This window comes from Melanotaenia boesemani, chromosome 15 (assembly GCF_017639745.1).
Source record: "Melanotaenia boesemani isolate fMelBoe1 chromosome 15, fMelBoe1.pri, whole genome shotgun sequence".
In the NCBI taxonomy this organism is placed as follows: domain Eukaryota; kingdom Metazoa; phylum Chordata; class Actinopteri; order Atheriniformes; family Melanotaeniidae; genus Melanotaenia; species Melanotaenia boesemani.
Window position 1 is genome coordinate 5,933,028 of NC_055696.1, and position 22,954 is coordinate 5,955,981.

Here is a 22,954-nt window from a genome sequence, read left to right on the forward strand (position 1 = left end):
TTTAGGGGTTTAATGAATGTGCATTAAAAAGTACATTATAATATGAATGACTAAAACTCTGGGGAACAGTTTTAACTTTTATGTCAAAACCCTAAAGGTAAAGACTAAAACCAATTTTTATATGTTTGTAAAATCTAATTTTATGGTAAGAGACCATTTAGTTTAGTATACATCACAGAGAAGAAATAGTGTTAAACATGTAGCCTGGTTTGAGGAGGGTTTGTGTTTTCTGGCCATCACCAGGAAAGTTGCCATTGTTCTGTCCATAGTAAGCTATGGCCAGAAATATAACCTTTATATGTAACTGACCTCAATACTACCCAAACAAATTTCATGATAAAATTTACATGTTAAGATTGCCAGATGCACACAGACAGGTGTGTATGTGATAGATCATTAATATAACTAACAGGAGCTGAAGTTGTGCATTTGCTTTTAGCCATTTGTGTCACTCCTTCCTGTAGCTTTATTAAATACATCCAGCTTTGACATTTCTATTAAGTATTGATTATTTTCACCAGAGGCCAGATCGTTCAGGACTTAACAGTAGATCACAATCTGTACTTATCAACATCTCACACAGGTGAGCTGTCACACACAGAGTTTCAGTTAAATTATTTTTTAAACAGCATCTGTCCTAAGCTTGAGTCCTGAGCTCCATCACTGTCAGCAGGAAATTTTGATCTTACTGTAAGTAAAAGTCAGATGTGTTTATTGAAGTAATTTTCTTTCTTTTCAATTCCGCTGACTTTGACTTTTCATACCTCTCTAGGCACTTAAAAAAAAAGAAACAGACTATTCTTGTTCTTCTTCTCTCTCATGTGCAAACCTACAACATTCAAACGAAGCATGAAGAGTTATTGTTTTAGCTACTAAAACCTGTGTCTTCAGTCTCCCACTACAAAGTAAAAGGGAGGGTGTTTCATTAACTTGGAATCAGGTGCAAACCATAGATATATCTTTTGGTGATGGTGTTACCAGATTAATTCAGGGAAGATTTTTTAAATGGCTTCAAGCCAGGTCCAGACTGCTACAAGTGTCTATTATAAATATTGTTATGACCTGCTGGTTAGGTTAGTAATAATTAAATATTGTTCTTTAAATTCGATGTGTACAATATGTTCATGGTTTGTTCTCTATTTTTAGTACATGCATGCTTTATGTTTTTTTCTGCACTTATTGAGTGTGCATTGTTGCAAGACTACTTATGATGGAGATGCTGGCCAAGACACTCCACAGGAAACAAAGGTTGAATAAAATGCCATTTACACGGTCACTTTCAGTTTTCAAGAGAGGCTTGATTGGGGTTCCGTTTGGGGTTGGGAGCCAGGGTGTTTGACCTAGCAAATACCTTTGGACCAGACAGGGCTATTCTGGTATGAGATGGTGTGAAAGGCAGAGTTTACAGGTAGCTTGCAAATGGGAGACCTGGTGCTTATGGGCTAGAAAGTTCAGAAGCTCACCAAGTACTATGCATTGTACAGTGTACAAAGACAGACCAATGGGTGTTTGCCCTTTAACCAGCAGAAAAACCACCCAGAACATGGTTCTGCCACTGGATTTGCTTCAGTCAGTATGTTTTCTGCTGATACTTCATTTTGCTTGTTAATCAGCTAGATGTTTCACCTGTCAGTCTGTGTCTCATTCTCAGTCACTAACGTAGTTTAACCAAAATATCATAAGAATATCCCACATAGATATATCTGTACATGTTTGGCTTTTTTAGATTATAAGGATACAGAATCCTGACATGCCAGTAATGATATTTGAGTTGTATTGTACTAAACAGCACATCCTAATTTTGATTATTTGACAGGCTTACAATGGTACATTTACATCCACCTTCTTGAAAATATCTGCATTCAAACTGCTCATCTTTTTACTGGATGAACACCTGAGTATCAAAGAAAGCAGCTTGTAACGGTGTCTAGGTTAGCACATGTCCAAAATAATGTCCACACTAAAATAGGAATACCCTTTAACTAACTGCGTCTAGGACCAAAAACCTCCAAATCACTGTCACAATGCTCTTATCTGCTCCTTTTTGTTTACTGTAATGGGCACTTTGTTTACCTTTGTGTTAGCTGTGATGGACAATTACTTATTCATATTTGGTACTTTCTTTTTCTGCCCCGACTGGTGCACACTTTCTGCACTTAAGCAGTTATTTACTGCTGCTGTGCATTGTGTGTAAACTGTGCACCGTCATACTCTCTAGGATTGTTTCAGTGCAGGTTAAGCGACAATTTACACGCCCATTTCTAAACTTTTTTTAATCAAGGCCTTTAGCAAAAGTTGTCCACTTGTAGTTAGAGCCTTATCTGGACCAAAATGGAAGTTCTGAGATATTTCTAGTTTTAAAGCACGCCACAGTACTGAAACTGCTCTTTCGAAAGTTTTTAATGACGTGATTTTAACAGTGAACCACTAGGGTTCATCCTGAGGAGTCAAAATATTTCTTTCCACTGTTTTGCTGATGACCTCCAAATGCATCTCTCCTTAGGTCTGATCCAGGTTGTATACAGAGCTTAATCAACTATCTGCATACCAGTTAAACCTGCATGGGCTTAAATTTTTTTAAGTTAAAATGAAAACAAAACAGAGGTTGTTTGATTTGGCCATCCTTTTAATCAAGCTGCTGACAGTGATATGGGCTCCCTGGATTCATATAACCACACTTGTGTTAAGAACCTTCTGTAAAAGAGATTTTAGATTTAACAAACAAATCTTCAAAAAAAGAAAAAAACAAACAGATCACTTCTGTTGTCAAGACAATTTACTTTCAGTTGCTTCTCTTAGATAAGGTGAAGCCATCCATCCCAGTTAGCCAGTTTGAGCACGTTGTTCATTTTTTTATATTTCTTCTTGAGTGCATTACTATATTCATTCTCTCTATTACCCTCATACTGGCTTCCTGTCACTTACAGGATCCAGTTTATGATTTTATCATTTGATTTTAAGTGTCTGAATGTTTGTCTTTCAGACTTTTAACTGTACACATCCCAGTCAGAGAAACATGTTTCTCATATCCCCTGTTTTTAGATGTACCAAGAACCCGACTAAAGACAAAAGGCAATGGAAGATTTTCTGTAGCAGGTCCAAGGCTCTGGAACCCTCTGCCACATCAAATCATATGTGCCCAGTCAATTAAAAAAAATTAAATCTTTTTTAAAGATTAATGTATTTGCACTGGTTATTAATGCAAGTGTGTGACTTATTTGTTTTATCTTCTGGTTGTGTTTTTGGATGCTATTCATCTTTTTACCATGTATCCATTATCAGTTTTTAGTATATCTTGTATTTGTTTTTATTTTATTCGTTTTTATAATATATTTTGTATTTAAATCTGCAGATCTGTACAGCACTTTGGGTACTTTGCGTTGTTTTAAATGTGCTATGTAAATAAACTTGACCTTGACATTCATAGGAAAAGGAGTAAATTGTGGGTGTTTTATGCAATACACCAGGGTTAGTGGCCCCACAATTTATATGCTAAGAGGTTTCTGGCTCAGAGCTTTGAGCCCCAGGCTACAAACATGCACTGCCTCAAAGACAGCTCTATCCCACATTTGACCAACAGCATAAGCCAGGCTATTGGAAACTCATTTTAATGCTACCATAAACTGTTGTAGTGAGACAAATCATCATTCTAAACTAATTTAAATATAAGCTATAAATCTGTTGTGCACAGACAGCTGATCTGATCATTATTAATTAACTGTTTAGGGTACCATTGTGTTGTAGAACTTCAACTTTCACATAAGTGTTTTACTATATACTAAACTAAATAAGAGCACAATACTATACCATATGCTATAAAGGTATAAAAGATTTGTAGTACAATGAGCTAACAAAATAAACTTCAAAATGAAGTGTAAATGACCCTCGTTTTACCAAACAAATCCTGACCTGTTGAGTAATAGACTCTAAAGGACCTTTGAATGTGTTCTGTGGATTCAGGCTGCAAGACAACAGCAGCAAATCCTTTCAGACCTGAATCTAAAGGTTAGGTCTCTATTAATCAGGCTTGTTTTTCCACAAATGCTCAATCTGATTGAGATTTTGGGGATTTGGAGGCTGCACCACCTTCTTTAATACTTTCCTTTGATCCTTAAGAGGCAGAGAGCATTACACTGCTGAAAGAAGCCACTGCCACTGGATGGGTGTTCACAGCCTGTATTAATGTCTTGGTTGGTTGTCTGTGTCAAAATAACATCCACATGAATGTTGGGAGCCATAACTGCCGGAGTCTGGTTCAAAACAAAATTTATACAAGCCCAAGTTGTGTTCATCTCACACATATATATTTTAAAGTCTTGCAGAATTCATCTTTCTTAGGCTTGATTCTCACAAATTAAGCTGACAGTATTGACGACCATCATGCTCTCCACTGCAGTCTCACTCACATATTCTACTACTGCCCACTGGCTTCTGGTTGCAATAATAACATGTCAAAAAACTTTCTGCAAATCTAAAACTTTCCTCCCACACAGCCATGTTTGGTCTGCCAGAGGAACACAGACAATTCTCTTGTAATCAGTTAGATACCTTATCTTTTACCTCCCTACTAGCAAGGCCACATCCAGTCTTCTTTAGAAAATCAGCTGGGTCTCCTTCCAGCACTCAGTGGCTCAGATATACAATGTCCTTTCTAAAGCTAAAAAGTTTAAAGACTCAATAAGAAGTAACTTTAGAAAGTTTCTTGATAAATGGCATTCATTCCTAACATTCGTTCACTTTCTTAAATCTTTGTCATTTGGTCAAGATAACCCCACCTCCAATTTCTTATTTCTTTCTTTCTTCTTTTTAATCTTCCTTTACTACTACTCATTTTCTTTTCTTTTTCTGTAGGAGTATATTTATTTATACATGTTTCCCCTAGATTATACTGTTTACACCAATCAGATTGTAATTATGGTTGTTTAAACCTTTTTTGTGCCTTTTCAATAAAAATATAAAAAATTCCCATTTTTTATTCTTCCAACACATCCACTTTAACAAATGATCCCTTGCTGTGTGATATATTCTACCCCCTGACAGATAATCTTGAAACAAGACAATCAATGTTATTCACTTAGCCTCTCCGCAGTTTTAATATTGTGGCTGATCGATATATACAATATGAAATTGTACCCCGTACCGATTTTATATAGAATAACATCAGGGAGTTTAAAAATGTATTATCAAATGAGGACTGTCCAATGTTTTCATTTTAGAAATTTAGTTACCTTACAGTAATTTGGTTTCTAGCTAGAGCTATCTAACTTAATCATTGTTTCTAATTCCTGACCTCAGTTAACTTGCTGCTGGCAGTAACTTTATAATTGCTCTGAAGACTCCACAGAAAGATACATTTCTTAAACAAAATTTTATCAAGCTTTCATATATATTCTTCAAAATATAGGTTTGTTGAAAGAGGAACTATGCAATATTTACATACCTAAAAAGAAAATTGTTTATTAGATACATAAAGTGACTTAGAGAACACATATTACACTAAAACTGTCACAAACCCCAACAAATATTCAGAATATTACTCCCTTTTTAATGCAAACCCTTTATTTAAAATTCAGTTAGTTACTGCTGTTAAAGACTGTGCAGCAGCAGAATTCTGTGTTGGATGCTGATCGGACTAAAGTGAAATATCTTATTACAGTATACAATATCACATTAATTTCATATTATATTACAATATATCATTCAAAGCTATTTAAAGTAAAGCTATTTAACCCCACTTTGATTTTTATATATACATATATATATATATATATATATATATATATATATATATATATATATATATATATGGCAAATTTCACTGCATTTGAGCAGACTCAAATATTATCCCAATGAAATTCATTATATAAACATATATAAGCATATAAGCATATGCTCTATACAGATTAAAAACACTATTTTCCAAGAAGGTGGTGAAAATATTTAGCCAGAAAAGTTAAAAGAAAATAATATCTCTCCTTTAAACAAGATGGAAAACAATAACCTCTGCTAAGGATGTAAATTAAGCATTTCAACATGAGGGGTTATATAGAAAGACACGCCATGCAGTATTACTCATAGGAAATGCTGGTTTAATATTCTCTGTAACAATGACATGCCAGAGTAACACCCTGATCAAACAGTGAAGTTGGAGTTATTTACAGCTAGAAGAGAAATAAGAAAAGTCTCCTAATTAATGAAAAACAAAGCAAAGCTAAAATATCATCTGCCTAGCTTCCCTTTATAATACATTAAATAAATAAACATATACAGTAAATAAACATTCTGGCTTCTATTTTGTAGAAGATTTACCAAAAAATTTTTAAAAGTATTAAGTGCCACTAACTTTTAATGATGTCTTAACATTTTCACTCCAAAGAAGAAGTTGTAAGAGATCCATCTAATTATAGGCCAATTAGCCTGCTCTATCTGCAATGTTTAAAAAAAAAAGTTGGCTGTAAGATTGCAAAGCTTACCAAACATCAGATTCTCTAAGTAAGTGGGCTTCATGAATAATGAATTAGCCTCAGAAAACATAAGATGTTATACCTAATATGAGTGATTAAATCAAATATGCGCCATTAACTGGCTTGGCTTTTTATGGACACTATTCAGTTCAAGTGCAAATTTTCATACATGATTAACAGGAAGAAGTCTGAGTATGTGTCATACATACATGTTGGAAAAGGTTACATATGAGTTGGTTTCTAAAGGACTGAAATATTGTGTAATCAACCAGCTGCCCTCACAGAAATGTAATCTAGCAATGCAAAAACAAAGAGAGAAAGAAATTTAGAGACCTTAAGCTGTAGGAGAAAGGTAGCTTGAATCAATGATGTATAGTATGAATGTGATGACACTGATCACAATTCCCTCTTTCATCTCTCTGGGCTCTCATAGCAAAGTCAAGCATATTTTGTTTGACGGAATGAGAGCCTGAAATAAGTTAAGGAAACTGCGTGTTCCAAAGAAAACAGAGAGATTCTATAGTCTAACATTTAAAATGGCTAAATTAACTGAACTGAACTGAATTTCACACCCACTGCCTCCTCCTCACCTTGCCAAGGATTGCTTTTCCTGTCTTTCTGTTTAATTACAGAAGCAGTCTTGAGTAGACTGAACAGGCATTAAAATTAAATTATGCCCAGTGAAAGGATTGTCTTTACCAGAAAACACAACCAATTAAAATTCTATTCATTCAAAGACGGCATATAGTACTACCACAAAAATGCTTCAGTGTCGCTCAATCCTTTTATCTGTGTTAAGAGGACATATCAGTATTTTAAGCAATGGGCTGATAAAGTTTAGTTTTTATATTGATTTGTAATTTTAATCTTAAAGGCCACTAACTCTGGAAATATCTACAAATTAAAAACTGTTAACAATCACCATTCGGTTCAGTAACATTCAATAACAATGAAAACAAAATGGTAGGGTACCTTCAAACAAAATATAGCTTCATAAATCTGTTAAAACTGGTGGCATTCACACATTGGTCACTTTTCTGCTCATGTTTTTCATTTTTGAGCAGTGGTGAGGGCACGATATTTGCAATTTGAGAAAGATTAAACCGTGCATAAAGTGCAGCAAGCTAAGGTAATAAATAACTATATATATAAAAAATATAATTATAATAATATCATGTATATAAATAATAAATAAATAAATAATAATACAATAGTCCTTCATAGTTTTCTGACAACATGTCATGGCAGTATTACACTTCAAATTAACGTGAAATTTTTTTAACCAGGTTTATTTAACCAGGTAAAAAATGTTTGAGAACCAGTTCTCATTTGCAAACATGACCTGGCCAAGAGGCCCCAGCAGAAATAAATATGTACATACATACAACATACAACTGTGCATACACAAGAACCACAATACAGCAATACAAAAAATACACCTAACAACGCAGAGCTAGTACAAATATATAAAAATGAAAGGGGGAAGGGAGTAGGTCTCAGTATATGGGACAGATCTATATGAAAGAAAAAGTAGTGGACAAATGTTTGTATCTGAGTGAGAGTCAGCATCGTCAGCAGGAACAGGTGTCGAAGCCTAGAGTAGATGTGCAAAACATGGTGGTGGTTGATGGAGGCAGCTGTAAATATCACTTTCCTACACGTTTAATATTCTTCAAAAATCAGTATGATATTATTGAGGGTTTAATTGCACTACAGTAACAACACAGTTGTTGTCAACTTGGGAAAATTTAATATTTAGTTCACCTGAGGACAGTGTTTCAGTGAGCTGTCAGACGATAAGATGAATCACCACACAAAGCTCTTACAGTCCTTCTAGAGTTAGTTTTCCCATCAAAACAAGTTTTTTTTTTTAAATAATTCACGTTAAGCTAAAAAAAACACTTGGAGCAATGTGTTAAACAAATCAGCAGCTGATGGGAGCAATTGAAATTTGATATATTGTTAAAGCAAAAGCCTTAGCGCTAATGTTCCTCTCTCTCTCGCTCTCTCTTGTTTATCTTAGATACTGAGCAAAAAGGACTCTGTGCTGGAGCTAACGCTGATAGGCAAGGCAAGTTTATATGTATAGTAAAATTCAACGACAGGAGGATTCAAAGTGCTTTGAAAGGCTGCATTGAAACATCAGAAAATAAGAAGCATAATTTAAAAAGACAAAAGAAAAAGACTAAACAAATCATAGATATAACCATGATAGAGGAAAGTTAAAAAAAACGTACATTAAATAAACAAATAATAGTAATAGTAACATATACATACACACACATATATATACAAATATATATATGTGTGTAGATATATATATATATATATATATATATATATGTGTGTGTGTGTGTGTATGTGTGTGTGTGTGTGTGTGTGTGTGTGTGTGTGTGTGTGTGTGTGCATGCGCTTGCTGAAGCTAACTCATGATATTTTGCACAGGACTCACCAAAGCAGAGTCATTTCTTTTAGACACTTGCCAAAATATGCACACAAATATGTACACAGTTCATGAAAAACCTCTGCACTCCTGACTTGCTAGAAACTGCAGTAGATTTCATCACAATCATAACGGCATTTAACACGTTACCCTGCCAACCTAAATTGAGTTTCAGATCAATAAAACTGAGATAAAATAAAGTCTAATCTTTCTATTACAGATACATTAGCAGGAGATAGGGGGCATGAGGGGGCAGAGGGAAAATTTGTATCTTTGCTAATGGATTTTGTAATTGCCCTGTTGCCAGGCAATTTTGAACAGTTCCTTGCTGTTGATTTTTGCCATGTCTGAGCAGATTGTGGAACATTAGGCTCCTAGCCTGCTGTGCTGAGTGAATAATAACTTTCTGAATTCAGTAAAGAAAATGCATTGATTGGTTTAAATTTTTTTTAACCGAATTTTTAAACCAGTAAAAAAAAAAGTGCCAACAGAGTAAGGCTGGAAGGCCACGTATATTCGTGGCTTATTGAGAATATAACAGTTTAGAAGATTTACTGCTATCATAAATAAGTGAACAAGATATTTACTCCTAACAGCTTGTCATAGTGGATGGAGAGCAGTAACTTTGATTCTGTTTCTGCTGGTTCATCACCAGTCAGCTGAAGCAGCACATTCACTTAAATTGTAATCACAGGGATGGAGTAGTGCAAGGCTCCATACATCACAAGAGGGCATGTATGAGGTCCAGAGAAATGGAGCTACGCATGCTGGCAGAGAAATGGATGAGGGGTGGAGCAGGTGGATATGTGAGTCAGCAGCATGTTTGATAAGGCTCCATTCTCATGGTGCACACTAATACAGTGCTTTAGAAGTGGACATGCTTCTAGCTTGGTAAAGCTGATTGGATGGATCAAAGGGATACAGGGGGTATGGGCAATAGATTTAGAGTACTTATTTGTAATTAACTGAAGATTTGTAGCATAGCCAGTTAGATCTACCTCAAGACCAGAACAAACAGGCTATAAAATTAGCTCTGCAAGCTTCAACTAACATTCCTCACTTACTTCATCTATTATGTCTGTGCTACAATGACAATTATACTAACTCATTTTTGCACATATCATCCTTGCTTCCTAAATTAGTTTATAATTTAACAATTTTTCTTCATAGAAATTATTATATTAAGATATTTTTGATATTCAAGTATATACTAAATAAATAAATTACCAGTGTTTGCAAGCTTGAGTTGCTTTAGATTAAGCTGCTTATGTTACAGTGATGTCTTGCATACCTTTCTCTTCTTGAAGGCTTGCCGTGCAAGGTACCCTCTACAGGCAGCTTGGAACAGGGTTAGATTACGCTTTGTCTGCTCATCCCTCTGTTCCTCCAGCTTAGCCAGTGTGCCAGCTCTGAAGAACAACTAGACCGAAAAACAATGATATACGAATACATATTAGTTAGGACAAACATTATTAAGAGGCCGCTTAATGCCTAGTTTAGCTAAGAGAAAATTAGATCCAGAAGCATACTTTAAAGTGAAGCACGTTAGCAAGATTAAAATGGAAGTGAGTATGAAGTAAACAAATAAAACAAAGTAAAAAAAAATCAATAAGAGCCAGTGTAATCCACAGACAGAGTGTGTTATCTAAGTGATAAATCAGAGATTATGTTATTATCTTGCATAATCAGCCTTGTCTGTTTCTATCTGGGTCAAAGGTAAAACAAGGGTAAACATCCAAATAAAACAGATCACATCATGGTTTTCTATACCTTATTGCAATGGAATCCAAGTATGAATGTAACAAGACACAAAAATGAACAGATAATGGGAAAAAAAACTCCTTCCACCCAAGGTCTTTCTAAACAAATCAGTGCTTCACAAATAACAAATTGATATATGGTCTATTAATAACACAGCAGATGAAAATGAGTGAACAGCTTTAGTCGAGAAACCTACAAACTAGTAAGAAGGAGTGATGCATTCATCAGGGATTGCTACCTTTCAAAATGCTTCAAGGGCTTGAGCAGAAGTTTGTCTTTTATCATGATCAGATGCAGCGGTTCTTTGTAAAACGTGGGATGCTATGCTGGTTTTCTACATGTGACTATCTCTGATGGTAGATTTTATCCTTTGTAGAGCTTTGAATCCACTGCTGGAAGGTTATTTGGGGCTGGTGTAATTGGCATGCAAGTGAGACAGGTTGCTATGACGCCAGTGGAATGCTTTGTGAATGGCCAACTGTGCTTCTCTACTTCTGAGCCCATTTCACACTCTAAAGTGTGCAGCATCATGTGAGGCTACCTCCAAACCATTCTTGTGCAGTGTACTTTAAAAGGGTCTTGCACGCTGCACATTTCTGGGAGCATAAGTTCCACTGTTTTGTTTGTTATTGTTTCCTTTGATTTGAGTTTTAGCTGATGGCCACTTTCCAACTGATAGGATTAGACCCGATTAGACCTCAGTTTCTAAGTAGTGTTTACTCTGAATACTCTACTACGGTTGAGGGGGGATAAACAAAAAGAGGGCCATCCATGATGGGAATTTGCTCTAATGACCTGAAATGAAAGAGACTTTCCGTCTCACTGTCAGACAGGGTAAAAACATGCCTCTCGGGTAGCCACTGACTACAAGACTAGAAGGGACAAGGCAACTCTCCAAAACAGGATGGCAAACAAACTTCAAAGCGGGGCAGGTGTAATGAAAAACACACTTCCCCAGACAGCAAATGTCATTCAAAAAGAAGAAAAAAAAAGATGCACTGCAGCTCTGTTGTTAGGAGTTTAAAGAGGACAGAAACTGGCATTGATTCAAAGCAAAGGTTTATTCAGTAACACTAAAGCTGTTCGTTTCTTTTAGATGTGCTAGCATTACTCACCCTACTCAGACCCATATGGTAGCTGCTCTTCTCCAAATCCAAAGACTCCAGTAGCTCCTCCACTGCCTGGGTGAAAGCGCAAATGAGCACAAACATACACACACCCTTAGTCTTTCAACAGCTGGATCCAATAGTATTGTTTACAGACAAACAGTTGAGTAGTCCACAATTCTTCTATGTTGTTCAAGTAGTAGCATAACATTGTTCTCCTTCTTTCCTCAAATCCATTTCCACATATATTTGATTATGAAACAAAGACAGTGCACACAAGAAAAGTTTGTCTCCTCCACAACCAAATTACAATTTGTCCCCCAAGAATCCATCTGCTTGTGAATTATTCTTCATGACACCCTGGTGTTGTTAGTCCCTACACATCCAAGGGGTATACCTTCAGCCAGCTGTGAGCCACTCGTTGCTCTGTCTATCTACCAGCATGTGTATACTGTAGTTGTATTGTTGTCTCAGCCTTTTCTCTCTACTTGAGCCTCTAGCCTGAAAGACTAAATCTAGATTACACCAGGAGAGGTTCGCCTCGAATACTGAGGGGCTTTTGTTTGCCAGTGTTTCCACAGAAACTCTGCCCCAATACACCAAGACAGAGGAAAAGAGCTGTACTCTCCCTTAAACCCACTCTTTTTCACTCACTCCCTCATTTCTCTTTAGAAGCCAACTTTTGTATTTTTCTTGTCTGCACTTTAACTAAGGCCTCTCTTGCAGAGGATCAATGGGCAGAACATTTTCATTCATAGTTATACACCCAAGGATGAAATTTTAACCAGTGAATTTAAACAGAAGCAACACAGTAAAAAAAAACACCAGTACGTGAAAGTAACTGGAAACACTTCAGTAGCTACACATCGACTGCAAAAGATTACAAGTGCATCTAGCTGAATGTTAGTTTATAGGTTTGATTGCAGTAAAACACTCCCTAAGTCACAATTCTGATCTGTCTCTTTCACAGCCATGACAGAGATGAGGTTAAGTTGATTAGGTCATTACTATAGCTCTGATAAATGTCTATTTCTCTGTCCAGTGGCTGCTGACAAACCAGGAGCAGATGTAATGAAGTTGTCTCTTCACAACATCAATCTTCTCTGTGCTTGGCCGCTGCCGGAGCTGTACATTTTGCCCCCTTCCCTGCTGATTGACTTACTCTCTTCTCGTCCTTCACAATGTAATTCCTTCCATGCTTCTTGGTGAGGTGCGGAGCCAGCACATCAAAGCGACGTCGAAACTCAGAGAACACCATGTGATCAGGGTAGCCTGCAAACAGTCAGCATTGGATAACATCATATTTTGCTAATGTTTGTAAAGTGCAATCATAATGTTATGGGGACCCCCTTATAGCAATCTGAAGTTCAGTCCCCCCCTTTTTCTCTCTCTCGCTCTCTGTCTCTCCCTCAATATACATGGGTATGGCTGTCCGTATTTCTACACCTGTCTTAAGTATTTCAATCAACGGCCTGCTTTACCTTGCCTGTAGATCCGTAGAGCATCAAGCAGTTTGGATCCACGTATCTGAGAGCGGAGCAAGGCTACATCTAGCTGCATTAAGCTAGGATCTCCAGTCTCCCCTTGGGCCTCATATTCCCCTCCTTTGAACAGGGATCCACTAAGAGCCTTCAGGGCGTCTGCCTTCGGCAATATGCAGTGAACAAAGTGAATCCTAGACCTCCGCACCATGTCAAGAAGAGCATCCTGGAGAGGACAGGATAGGGTCAGGGACTACAACTGAGCAGGGTGCCAGTTAGAGCAGTATATTTCTGTAATATACATATACATACAGAACAGCCAGCTAACCTCATTGCTGTGAGCAAAAGAAAACTCTCTACATACACTATAATATATAAAGGATTGGTTATGGTTTCTAAAAACAATCCTCAGCTAAATCTTTCTTGAATCAGGAATGAAAGTATCCAATCTACCATTTATTTTGTTATGCTGTAAGGCACTTATGTAACAAGAAAGTCCTATCAAAACATATGATAAATAAGGTTTCATTCTTTAAAACTGTACTTGTAACACACATGGAAGTGTGTCAATGTAACTAAAAACAGTTCAGCAGCTACTTATTAATGCAAAGATTACAAAAGATTGCAAAAGCATCTATTTGAACAGTATACTCTTGCTTAATTGCAGTAAAACACTTAGAACAACTCCTATAACAAGTTTAAAATAATCTTCTCTAGTAGAAATCCAACCAAAGGAATACCTAAATAAATAGCAGCCTTTCATATTAACACCCTTACCTTATTTCATTTAAACATTTCAAATTTATTTATAAAGTACTTTTCATACAAAACGTAACACAAAGTGCTCTACATAAAAACATGTAATAACTAATATAAAAAATGGATAGCTTGGGAATCCGTTCACACCAGGAACCAGCCCAAGCAAGACCACAGAGTAAACCACTCAGATCAGGACAGGAAGAGGTCCGCACCACAGCCATAGGGCTGCAGTGCAGGAAACCCAGCCACCCAGAGAAGGGCAATCCCAACGGCAACGATCTTGGAGACCGAACAAGCAAAGCCCCTGGCATGAAGGATCCCCATGAGGAAAACACTGGAGTTAAAGACGAGTTAAACAATATGACCATATAAGAGCAATCGGTATAAAATATAAATAAAAGGAGTTCATAAAAACAATGTAAAACAAAGCAATAAAAACAGAAAGTCACATAAATTAAGTGGTTTTTAAAATAAATAGGAAAGTATATAATTAAGAAATAAGCAAAAAATAAACCTATAAAAATTAAGATAAAATAAATAAGATTAAAAATAAAAATAAATAAATAAAAATTCAGCTATAGGCTAAGCTAAAAAGGTATGTCTTCAGACTCTTTTTTAAAAATAAACAGTCTCTACAGCCCTGAGGTTTTCTGGTAAGCTGTTCTACAGTGGAGGCCATGGTGATGGAACGAGCTCTCACCATAAGGTTTGGTTCTGACTTTAGGAACAATTAAAAAGCCAGTACGCCTGGACTCAGGCTCCTTGAGGGCTCAGACAGTTTGATTTAATCTTCTCACCACTTGAAGCTTTATCTGGATGCACAATGACTTCTTCTTGATAGCAGCTACCCCCGTGGTGAAGGTTTTCCTCATACTAGTTGCCCTTCGCAAAGACAGCTGGGAAACACTTTCAAGGCCAGCAATAGAACCAGACAACACAGTAGCTCCACCCACTCGGCTCATGAACAAGGAGCTGATGATCTTCCTGCAGGAGACACATAGTGGGATACTTAGGCCTGGTACACACATTTTTTTAATCTTATGAGATTTTTTATCTAGACCTCACACGTAAAGATAAAAAAAAAAATCTGTTTTGATCGTATTGTATGTGGTGTGCTCCGAAAATGTAATCACAGAACAACACATATGTCGATGCTGTCCCGCAACTGATCTACAATCTAGTCCTCCGAGTCGGACAAATGTTGAAACGTAGAAGAAGAACCATAGCAACAATCGGACAACAAAACACAACACACAGCATGGAAGGACATATATAGGACGAGGGAATGATGGCGATCTTGGGAATATTGTTAACAGAAAACGCCAGAACTGAAAAAAATAGACTGGAGACGGCATGAACACGGACTTTATTTACTTCCTTGTTCCCCAGCCAGCTCGTTCTCTGATTGGCTACATTCTGTACCACGTCACCATCCACACAGTCACAACGCACGAGTCGTCGCCGTTCCTCAGAAATCGGCTCTGAAATATTAAGCATGTTCAATATTCCCAATTGTCGGTTACGACCCATTTCAGAGCGGATTATCGGGACAAATCAGCTCATAACACACCACAGACCAAATGATAATTGGACAGGGAAATCTCACGATGATTTGCCGTCCGAGGTCGAGAAGAGGCAAAATCAGGACAAAAACTGCCCCAAAATTGTTATGTATGTACCGGGCCTAAGTCTACAAAAGTAATGTTTCATGTTTACTGTACATTAGCAGTTATACACTCCAACTGCATAAATAAACTTACTTTTGGGAGTCCTGCAGGAGACTTAAAGCATTGGTAGAAGCAGGATTTTGTTTGGCATAGCTCAGCCACCCACGGACATCATACTCCACCCAGTCAGTCCCATGACTGTGGCCCAGCAGGAAGTGATTTTCCTTCTCACTCCTCAGAAGAAATGTGTGACCTGATGCAAATACAGCATCTACAGTTAGTTTCCAAAACTCACTGCGTATTTAAAAGAATATGCCAAAAATAAATTGAGTGCAAGAATTTAGTAAGACTTTTTATACAGTCTGTATGAAGATGTTTTCAAAACAAGTACAAATTTTTTTTCTTGATCACTCTGTTCTATGTCAGCTGTGACAAACCTACATAAACATTACTGACAGAAAGATCTTCAAAGACAGGTTGCAAAGACTGGTCTGGGTTCATTTAATTTGAAGGGAGAACAGGTATCATTTGATGACAGCATCTGAGGGCAAGGATCAATATATTAAGGCTTCTGTTGTAGCTAGCCAATAACAGCATATCTTGTTCCATGAACTGGTTAAAGTTCATGGAATAAAGCATCAGTCTATTTATATCACAGTGTTTTAGAATATCAAAGACAAATTTGGCCTCTGTATGTGAGGCCTGCAACATTCTTTTCAATAAAATATTTAAATATATCTACATTTTCCTAACCTTCACCGACTTGTGTTAAGTAGATTTTCAAAAGATGTGACTTTGTCATGAGTCATCAAGCTCCCCAGTTAAGCATTTTCTACTACTTAGCTACATTACAATACTTAACTATTACTCATATATACTGCACTTTTAACTCAGCCTTATGTAAAATGTAGAGATAAAAAGCCATCAACAGCAGAGTGTACTATGAAACAAAGAGGAGATATCAGTATGGTGCTGCTTTAAGTCTGTTTTATACATCTTCTGACAACAACAACCCTATTATGAAGACAAAATATCAAAACGCAGGATGTTTTTTTTTCCAGAGCAAAAGACAAAAAAGATTGGCAAAGACCATTTGCTCAACATTAAGTAAAAACTGTTAAGTATGGCTTTAAATGTGTGTGTATGTGTGTGTCTGCTCGGCCCTCACCTTTACTTTCACCCTCAGCTGGTCCATAGTAGCTAAAGAGACGTCCCAACAGTGTTTCCTCTGATCCCCCAGGCTGCAGTGCCTCCTCCTCCATCAGCCACAACAGGCCTCGAGCCTCATCTGTTCGAACTGTGCGCACCTTTCAAAGAAACATGCATAAACACATATGCTGAGAATCCCATTGGAAAGTCCTACTGCAGACAGACAATATTCACTTTTAACTCCTTTTTTTCATCTTTAATTTTTTTCTTTGTTAACCCGCAGTTACAGTCTGCCTTTGCAAAAAAACACCACAAGAAAAAATACACCTTGCCACAAGGACATTTCGCTTGTTTAATGAGAATGCATTCATCAATCAAGGATATATTTAAGCCTTTATTATTTAGCTGCCTCCTGGGTACATAAAAAAGGATAATTATTCTGGAAATCCTCCCTTAGTAGCTGGTTGCTGGCCTCTGCAGTCAGCCTCTTCAATTGTAAAAGTAGTTTGATGTATGCTTTTCCAGTCTGAGTAAGTACTGAGAGGCCTAAGAATATTATAAGTAGTGGAAATAAGAGTTTCAAAACCATTTATGGTCTTTGCGTCCTTCAGCAGCTGTTACAATAATGGCATCATCAATTCAACTTTTTCCTATAATAAAAATAGCAACAGAAAAGAGTTCACAAACATGCAGGAGAAGAAAAGGGATTAACAAAGACATGCAATTAGGGATAAATTTACTATCAACAAAGAAGAGGAAATAAAACCCACTCCTGTATATATTAGGATGGATTGAGTGAATGACAAACTTTGTTCTTTTCTTGCTGCAGAACAACATGTAAGGACATGAATAGGCAAGGCAAGCACATTTTTTTGTACAAGACAATTTTAGTGCTTTACATAAAACGTTATATATACTATACTGGACAGTGTTAACACATCTTAGCATCTTTTATTCTAAATAAACATAAACTAAAACAATATTTCAGATAGTGATTTGGGTGGGACACTTTTCAGGTTAAAAAATATTGGACATGAGCTACCGTTTTAGATATTGAAAGAAAATTCCTCTTCATATAAAGGTAACAAAAATAGAGCAAATGGATAATGCTTGAAATGACCCATGGGATGCCTTGGAACAAAACCAACAAAACCAAAAACTAGATTAATAGCTATCAAGAAGTTGCACTGGAGACGTCCTTATCAGCAGAGCACACTACACTGGCAGCAAATGCAACACAGGGTTATCAGTTTGGAAGAGACATATGACAACTACGAGGCTTGCAATGAATTGAACATTGAGGCATTTTGTGATAACAGACATCTGAGCCATGACAGAAAAAAATACATATATATGTGGGTGAGGAAAATCTTTGATCAAAATGTCTTTTCATTCTAAGTGACAGACCTTTACAGCAGACCTTAGAAATGACTTTGAAGAAGCTATGTTTTTTTTTTAAATTTACTTTTTTTTTGTATGTTTGTATGATGTACTGCGGCTCCTCGCTTCCGATGACGCTCCAGTCAGAGCAGGGACCCTTTAAAAAGCAAAGCATTCAAACCAAACATACTGGAATTATAGCAACATGATCTATGATTCTTTAAACTCTGCCATTTCTGTTTCCATGGTGCAGATCACAGGCTGCAAAGGCCAAACATTGATTTTCCTTCTTGAAGTCAATTCTCTAACCTTTCTATTCTCTTATTCTCTCTTTTTCTAGCCCCTACAAAGCCAATACTGCACAAAACTAAGACAACTTTTGACTCTTAAAAAAAATCAGTTCTTAATTTAAAAAAGGGCATCCAGTAATTATCATGTGATAAAAGGTAATGAGGGACATGTTAGTCTTTCAGACCCTTCATAAGCAGTCAGTGGCAAGTTATTATACTAGGACTGCCCAATGTTAGGAACATGTGATATTACTGAATTTTGCTATAACTATATAACTTGCAACATAAACAAATACCTTCACTCATATATCATCTCAGATGTATTCATGAGGGCCAAATTACCCTTCAGCATCTGGGCTGTTTAGCTATAGAACATGTACAAAAGCAGAATTTTCTCTAAGTGGAACGCAGCTCTCATTAACATACCTGTGACGCATATTCTGTTCGTGGTATCAAGGAAAACAAATGGTTCGTGGTATCAAGGAAAACAATTACTATTAATTGGATGAACCCTAATCCTCCTGCAATCCTGCATTGGCTAGATAAACTGAAGAATGTTTAGATGATGAAGCACTTGACACCCTAAAAGACAGCTACAGTTGTCTTTATTAAGAATACCCGTGTTATTTCTTCATATATATATCTCCAAGATAAACAGCCAACAATGGGCTGTTTATGTTGGAAAATGGCAAAAAATGAAAGAAATAAGTGCCTCTGTGCTTGTTTTATTGTCAAATTGTCTGCAGTATTATGATTGTGTTTACTAAAATTAAAATAATACATTGATATTACAGATTATGATACATTTTCTAAATATTGTGCAGTCTATTATTACAACAATACCAGATTTATCAATACAGGAAAATAAAATAATAAATGATAAGTAACTGTAAAAATTTGACATGTAACATATACATATAATGATAAAAACTTAACTTACTAGTGTTTGGCTTGAGGTCTGGTCTACCACGGCCACTGACAGAGAAGTGCCGGACTCAGTATCATCAAAGGAAAGCTCAATGTTCTCCTGGAGAAAGACAGGAAAAGAAACAGCAATCATTAACACAAAGCTGTGATGTTAAATTTGCTAAAGATTCCGTTTTCCATATGTGATATGAGTAATGATGTTTTTTTTAGAGCTCAAATAAAAGAAAGGAAAATAAATAAATTAAAATTTAACTCTTTTTTTTTTGCAATTCTAATAGCCATTTAGGGATTAAAGACGATTTCGGCATGTGAGCGGCTAAAGCCTTTCCGCTGGCATTGATGAATGTTTAATCAACGAGAGACTGATATTCATGAAAAAGATGAAGATATGAATATACAGTTTTTCTGGTTGCGCGCTGGTCAGTAATAGGTCGATTTATACATTTATGCTCCTTTTCAAATTGTTAAATGATCCAACGCTATTCTGTTTCCACGCAGCTATGAGCCAACCTTCTGACACACAGCCTCTTTGTGAATCGGATTCTCGAATGTTAATATCAACAATCCCGCGTATTTCGTTGAGGCTACTTGCTTCTCTTTGAAATATATCCAGTAAATGACTGTTCTAACAACCTGAGTTCTAGGTTAATCTCACAAAGAGGGTAAGACTGAACGCTGGATTACAGGAAATTGTCACGCATTTTTCCAATATTTTCTGTGTTCTTAAAACCAGTTCCATAAATATACTTAAGTTACCAGATCAAACAATAAAAAAAATAACAGTTAGTAATGGTTCAGTGCAATCATTTTGATTTGTTGCATGTTTGTTGCAGTTCACGGTGAGTCAACAGGTAATTCAAATTCCTGATTCCTTTTTATGCGTGTTGTACCTTGCAAAGATGCCTGGAGGCCCAACAATACTAAAGATGATTATGGACATTAAAATCAAAAGAGGGGAAAAAAAAATTAATAATGGCATATTCATTCTAATAAAACTAAAAGCTGTGACAAATCTATTTTAACAACCAGAATATTTGGCATTTATACCTTTTCCTACCATTAAAAGATTCATTTTCTGTAACAGATTATAACATCTTTGGGGTGAAGAGGAAACTAATACACTGGATAACCTTCAGTGGATCAAAATAGTCATGAAGCAGCTCACAGCAAGAAAGAGCAGGTTGCACTAAAAGTGGTTGAAAATGTCAGTAACATGGCCATGACAGAGGCCGTGTTCAAGTTGACTATATGTGTGTGAAGTAGCCTCTAAATGATTCTTTTTTTCTGCTCTGCAAAGTCCATGAGCAGAGGTAACACAAAAACATCTTCCCAAATGTGTCAGTCTTCATCAGCTTTTCATTAGAAAGCATATGGCTGTAGTGTGCATCATCACACTTTGACCTGCCTGTCACTGTTATTGTTAACACTGTGTGCTGTTTCAAATGAGTTTGACCTAGTTTAGGATAAACTTCACAGCTACCTATTTTTTTTCAAGCTGCACTGACAGCAGAGAATTACATGACACCGATTTATGCAATACTTCATTTCACTCAAGTTCCCTTTCTTTCAGACAAAGAGCGTGGGTGGAAAAATAGGTGGGAAGTCCTGAAAGGAAAATTATCTGGATTTCTGGTTAAGTTCAGGGTGTTATCAGCTAAGAATAATATTTCTGGGATTACAGTCCAACAGCTGCAATGGACAGATATAACTTGGTGAAGATGACTGCACCCAGTTATTATAGTCCAGTCCTGGTAGAATGAGCTCAAAGGAGGGCAGAAGAAAAATAGTCTCTTCATCAGGGAGCAATGGCACGGCTGTGCAGCTGGGCGTGTCTCTCAAAGACAGCTGTGAGTAACTTTACTTTGATCTCAGCAGAAGAGGTGAAGACTGGCATCACTAATGAGAAGGTCTAACATATGAACCACTTTGACTTGTCACAGCTTGTGACAGGTGGGACAGATAGAGTATCAGATGTGTGAACACGTACACTATTGGAGTTGATATATCTGAGAGAAAGCCGCAGACAAAGGGAAAGAAAAAAAGAGGTGGGAGGATGATAGAAACAAGGAAAGTGAGGATGTATGTATGCACAGCACATTATCCTCCATGCCCTTACCTCTTTGTATCTTTCCAATTCCTGAACAAAGGAACGTTGGTAGAAAAGGCTCTGGAGACGTTCCTGAGTGTAGTTGTGGCATAGGTCTTCAAAGGTTGTGCCGCACTCACGCTTAGCAAGCCTGGAGTTTTGAAAGCCTGGTGTGTCCACAATGAGTAGAGAACACAAGGAGTGCTGGCTGGATTTCAAGGCCCTTTAGTGCACAAGGAAAAAAAACATGCACATAAAGCACTGCAATATGTTGAGACACTTTCTAGTGATTACAATCACTACATTATCCTGAGCTATAACCTAATCTAACTCCAGGAAAACATTAACTTTAACCTTACTTACCATAATCCCATTTCTTTCACAACCTCTGTCTAAACCATATTGTTAAAATAGCCCATCATTCTCCTAAAATTACCAATCAAACCTGCTGATTTTAAGCTGCTATGATTTAAACGCATATAAAGGAAGGAAAAACTTATTTGAATCTCACAGCCCAAAAAAATGACATGTTTAATGTGAGACTGATACTAACCTGTTTATTAAAGAAATGATGGTGGTGAAGAGCTCAGAGTAAATCCCAGATGCCATGGCCTCTAAACACTCCATGGCTGTAGCTTTGGATCCTGCAGCCAGAAAGAATAAATCAGTGATTGCCATTTCAAAATATCTCAACTGTCAAATAAAACAAGAACTAGTTGAATTAAAAGTGGCAGTGGCAAACTACTGACCCAGTATTTGCTGGGCATAAGGTATTCAACCTGGGTCTGATATTGTCTTTGTAGAGGAGTGTCATTTATGGTGGGAGGGATGCATGACGGACGTACAGACAGATAGACAGACTGCTGGAATCCCTGGAGCAGATGCTGCTCCCCCAGCATACATGGTGGAATTGGCCACCTGAGACTGTAAGGACATCTCTAGCAGTTTGCTGCATACATGGAAGGATCTGATCTTTGTCAGGAAACAGAGTCAGCTCATGCCCTTCCTGTACACAGCATCTGAGTTGATCTTCCAGTCCATTCTGCTGTCCCAGTAGTTGTAGCTGTCCACAACCTCAGCCTCCTCACTCAGGATCCTGATGGGCTGGTGTGCAAATTTCTTCTTCCTATAGTCAATAACCATGTCCTTTGTTTTGTTTACATTCAGAGGGAGATGACTCCTGCTTTTCCAGTCCACAAATTTGCTCACCAATTCTCTGTATTTCTCCTTCTGCCCATCTCTAACACATCTGACCACCGAGTCGTCAGAGTATTTCTGCAGGCAGTATGAGTCAGATGTATTTAAAATCAGAGGTGTACAGGGTAAAGAGGAATGGTGACTGGACTGTGCCTTGAGGGGCTCCTGTGTCACTGGCCACCACAACAGACAGCCGAACAAACTGAGGTCTGTCTGTAAGATAGTCGGTGATCCAGGAGACGTT

At 37.1% G+C, this 22,954-nt stretch overlaps 1 protein-coding gene across 5 annotated transcripts in view; it reads right to left on the reverse strand.

The window, feature by feature from the left end:
- LOC121653841 (unconventional myosin-XVIIIa-like) overlaps nucleotides 1–22,954 on the reverse strand; it is a 72,268-nt gene that overhangs the window by 29,457 nt on the left and 19,857 nt on the right. For all 5 annotated transcript variants that reach the window (XM_042007536.1, XM_042007535.1, XM_042007533.1 and 2 more), the window contains exons 12-21: nucleotides 22,067–22,157; nucleotides 21,544–21,736; nucleotides 19,441–19,527; nucleotides 16,850–16,988; nucleotides 15,775–15,934; nucleotides 14,812–14,998; nucleotides 13,256–13,481; nucleotides 12,937–13,046; nucleotides 11,784–11,849; nucleotides 10,199–10,327 (exon numbers count right to left, since the gene is read on the reverse strand). In XM_042007536.1, coding sequence (XP_041863470.1) covers nucleotides 10,199–10,327; nucleotides 11,784–11,849; nucleotides 12,937–13,046; nucleotides 13,256–13,481; nucleotides 14,812–14,998; nucleotides 15,775–15,934; nucleotides 16,850–16,988; nucleotides 19,441–19,527; nucleotides 21,544–21,736; nucleotides 22,067–22,157 — 1,388 coding nt within the window. The remainder of the gene's footprint in view (nucleotides 1–10,198; nucleotides 10,328–11,783; nucleotides 11,850–12,936; nucleotides 13,047–13,255; nucleotides 13,482–14,811; nucleotides 14,999–15,774; nucleotides 15,935–16,849; nucleotides 16,989–19,440; nucleotides 19,528–21,543; nucleotides 21,737–22,066; nucleotides 22,158–22,954) is intronic.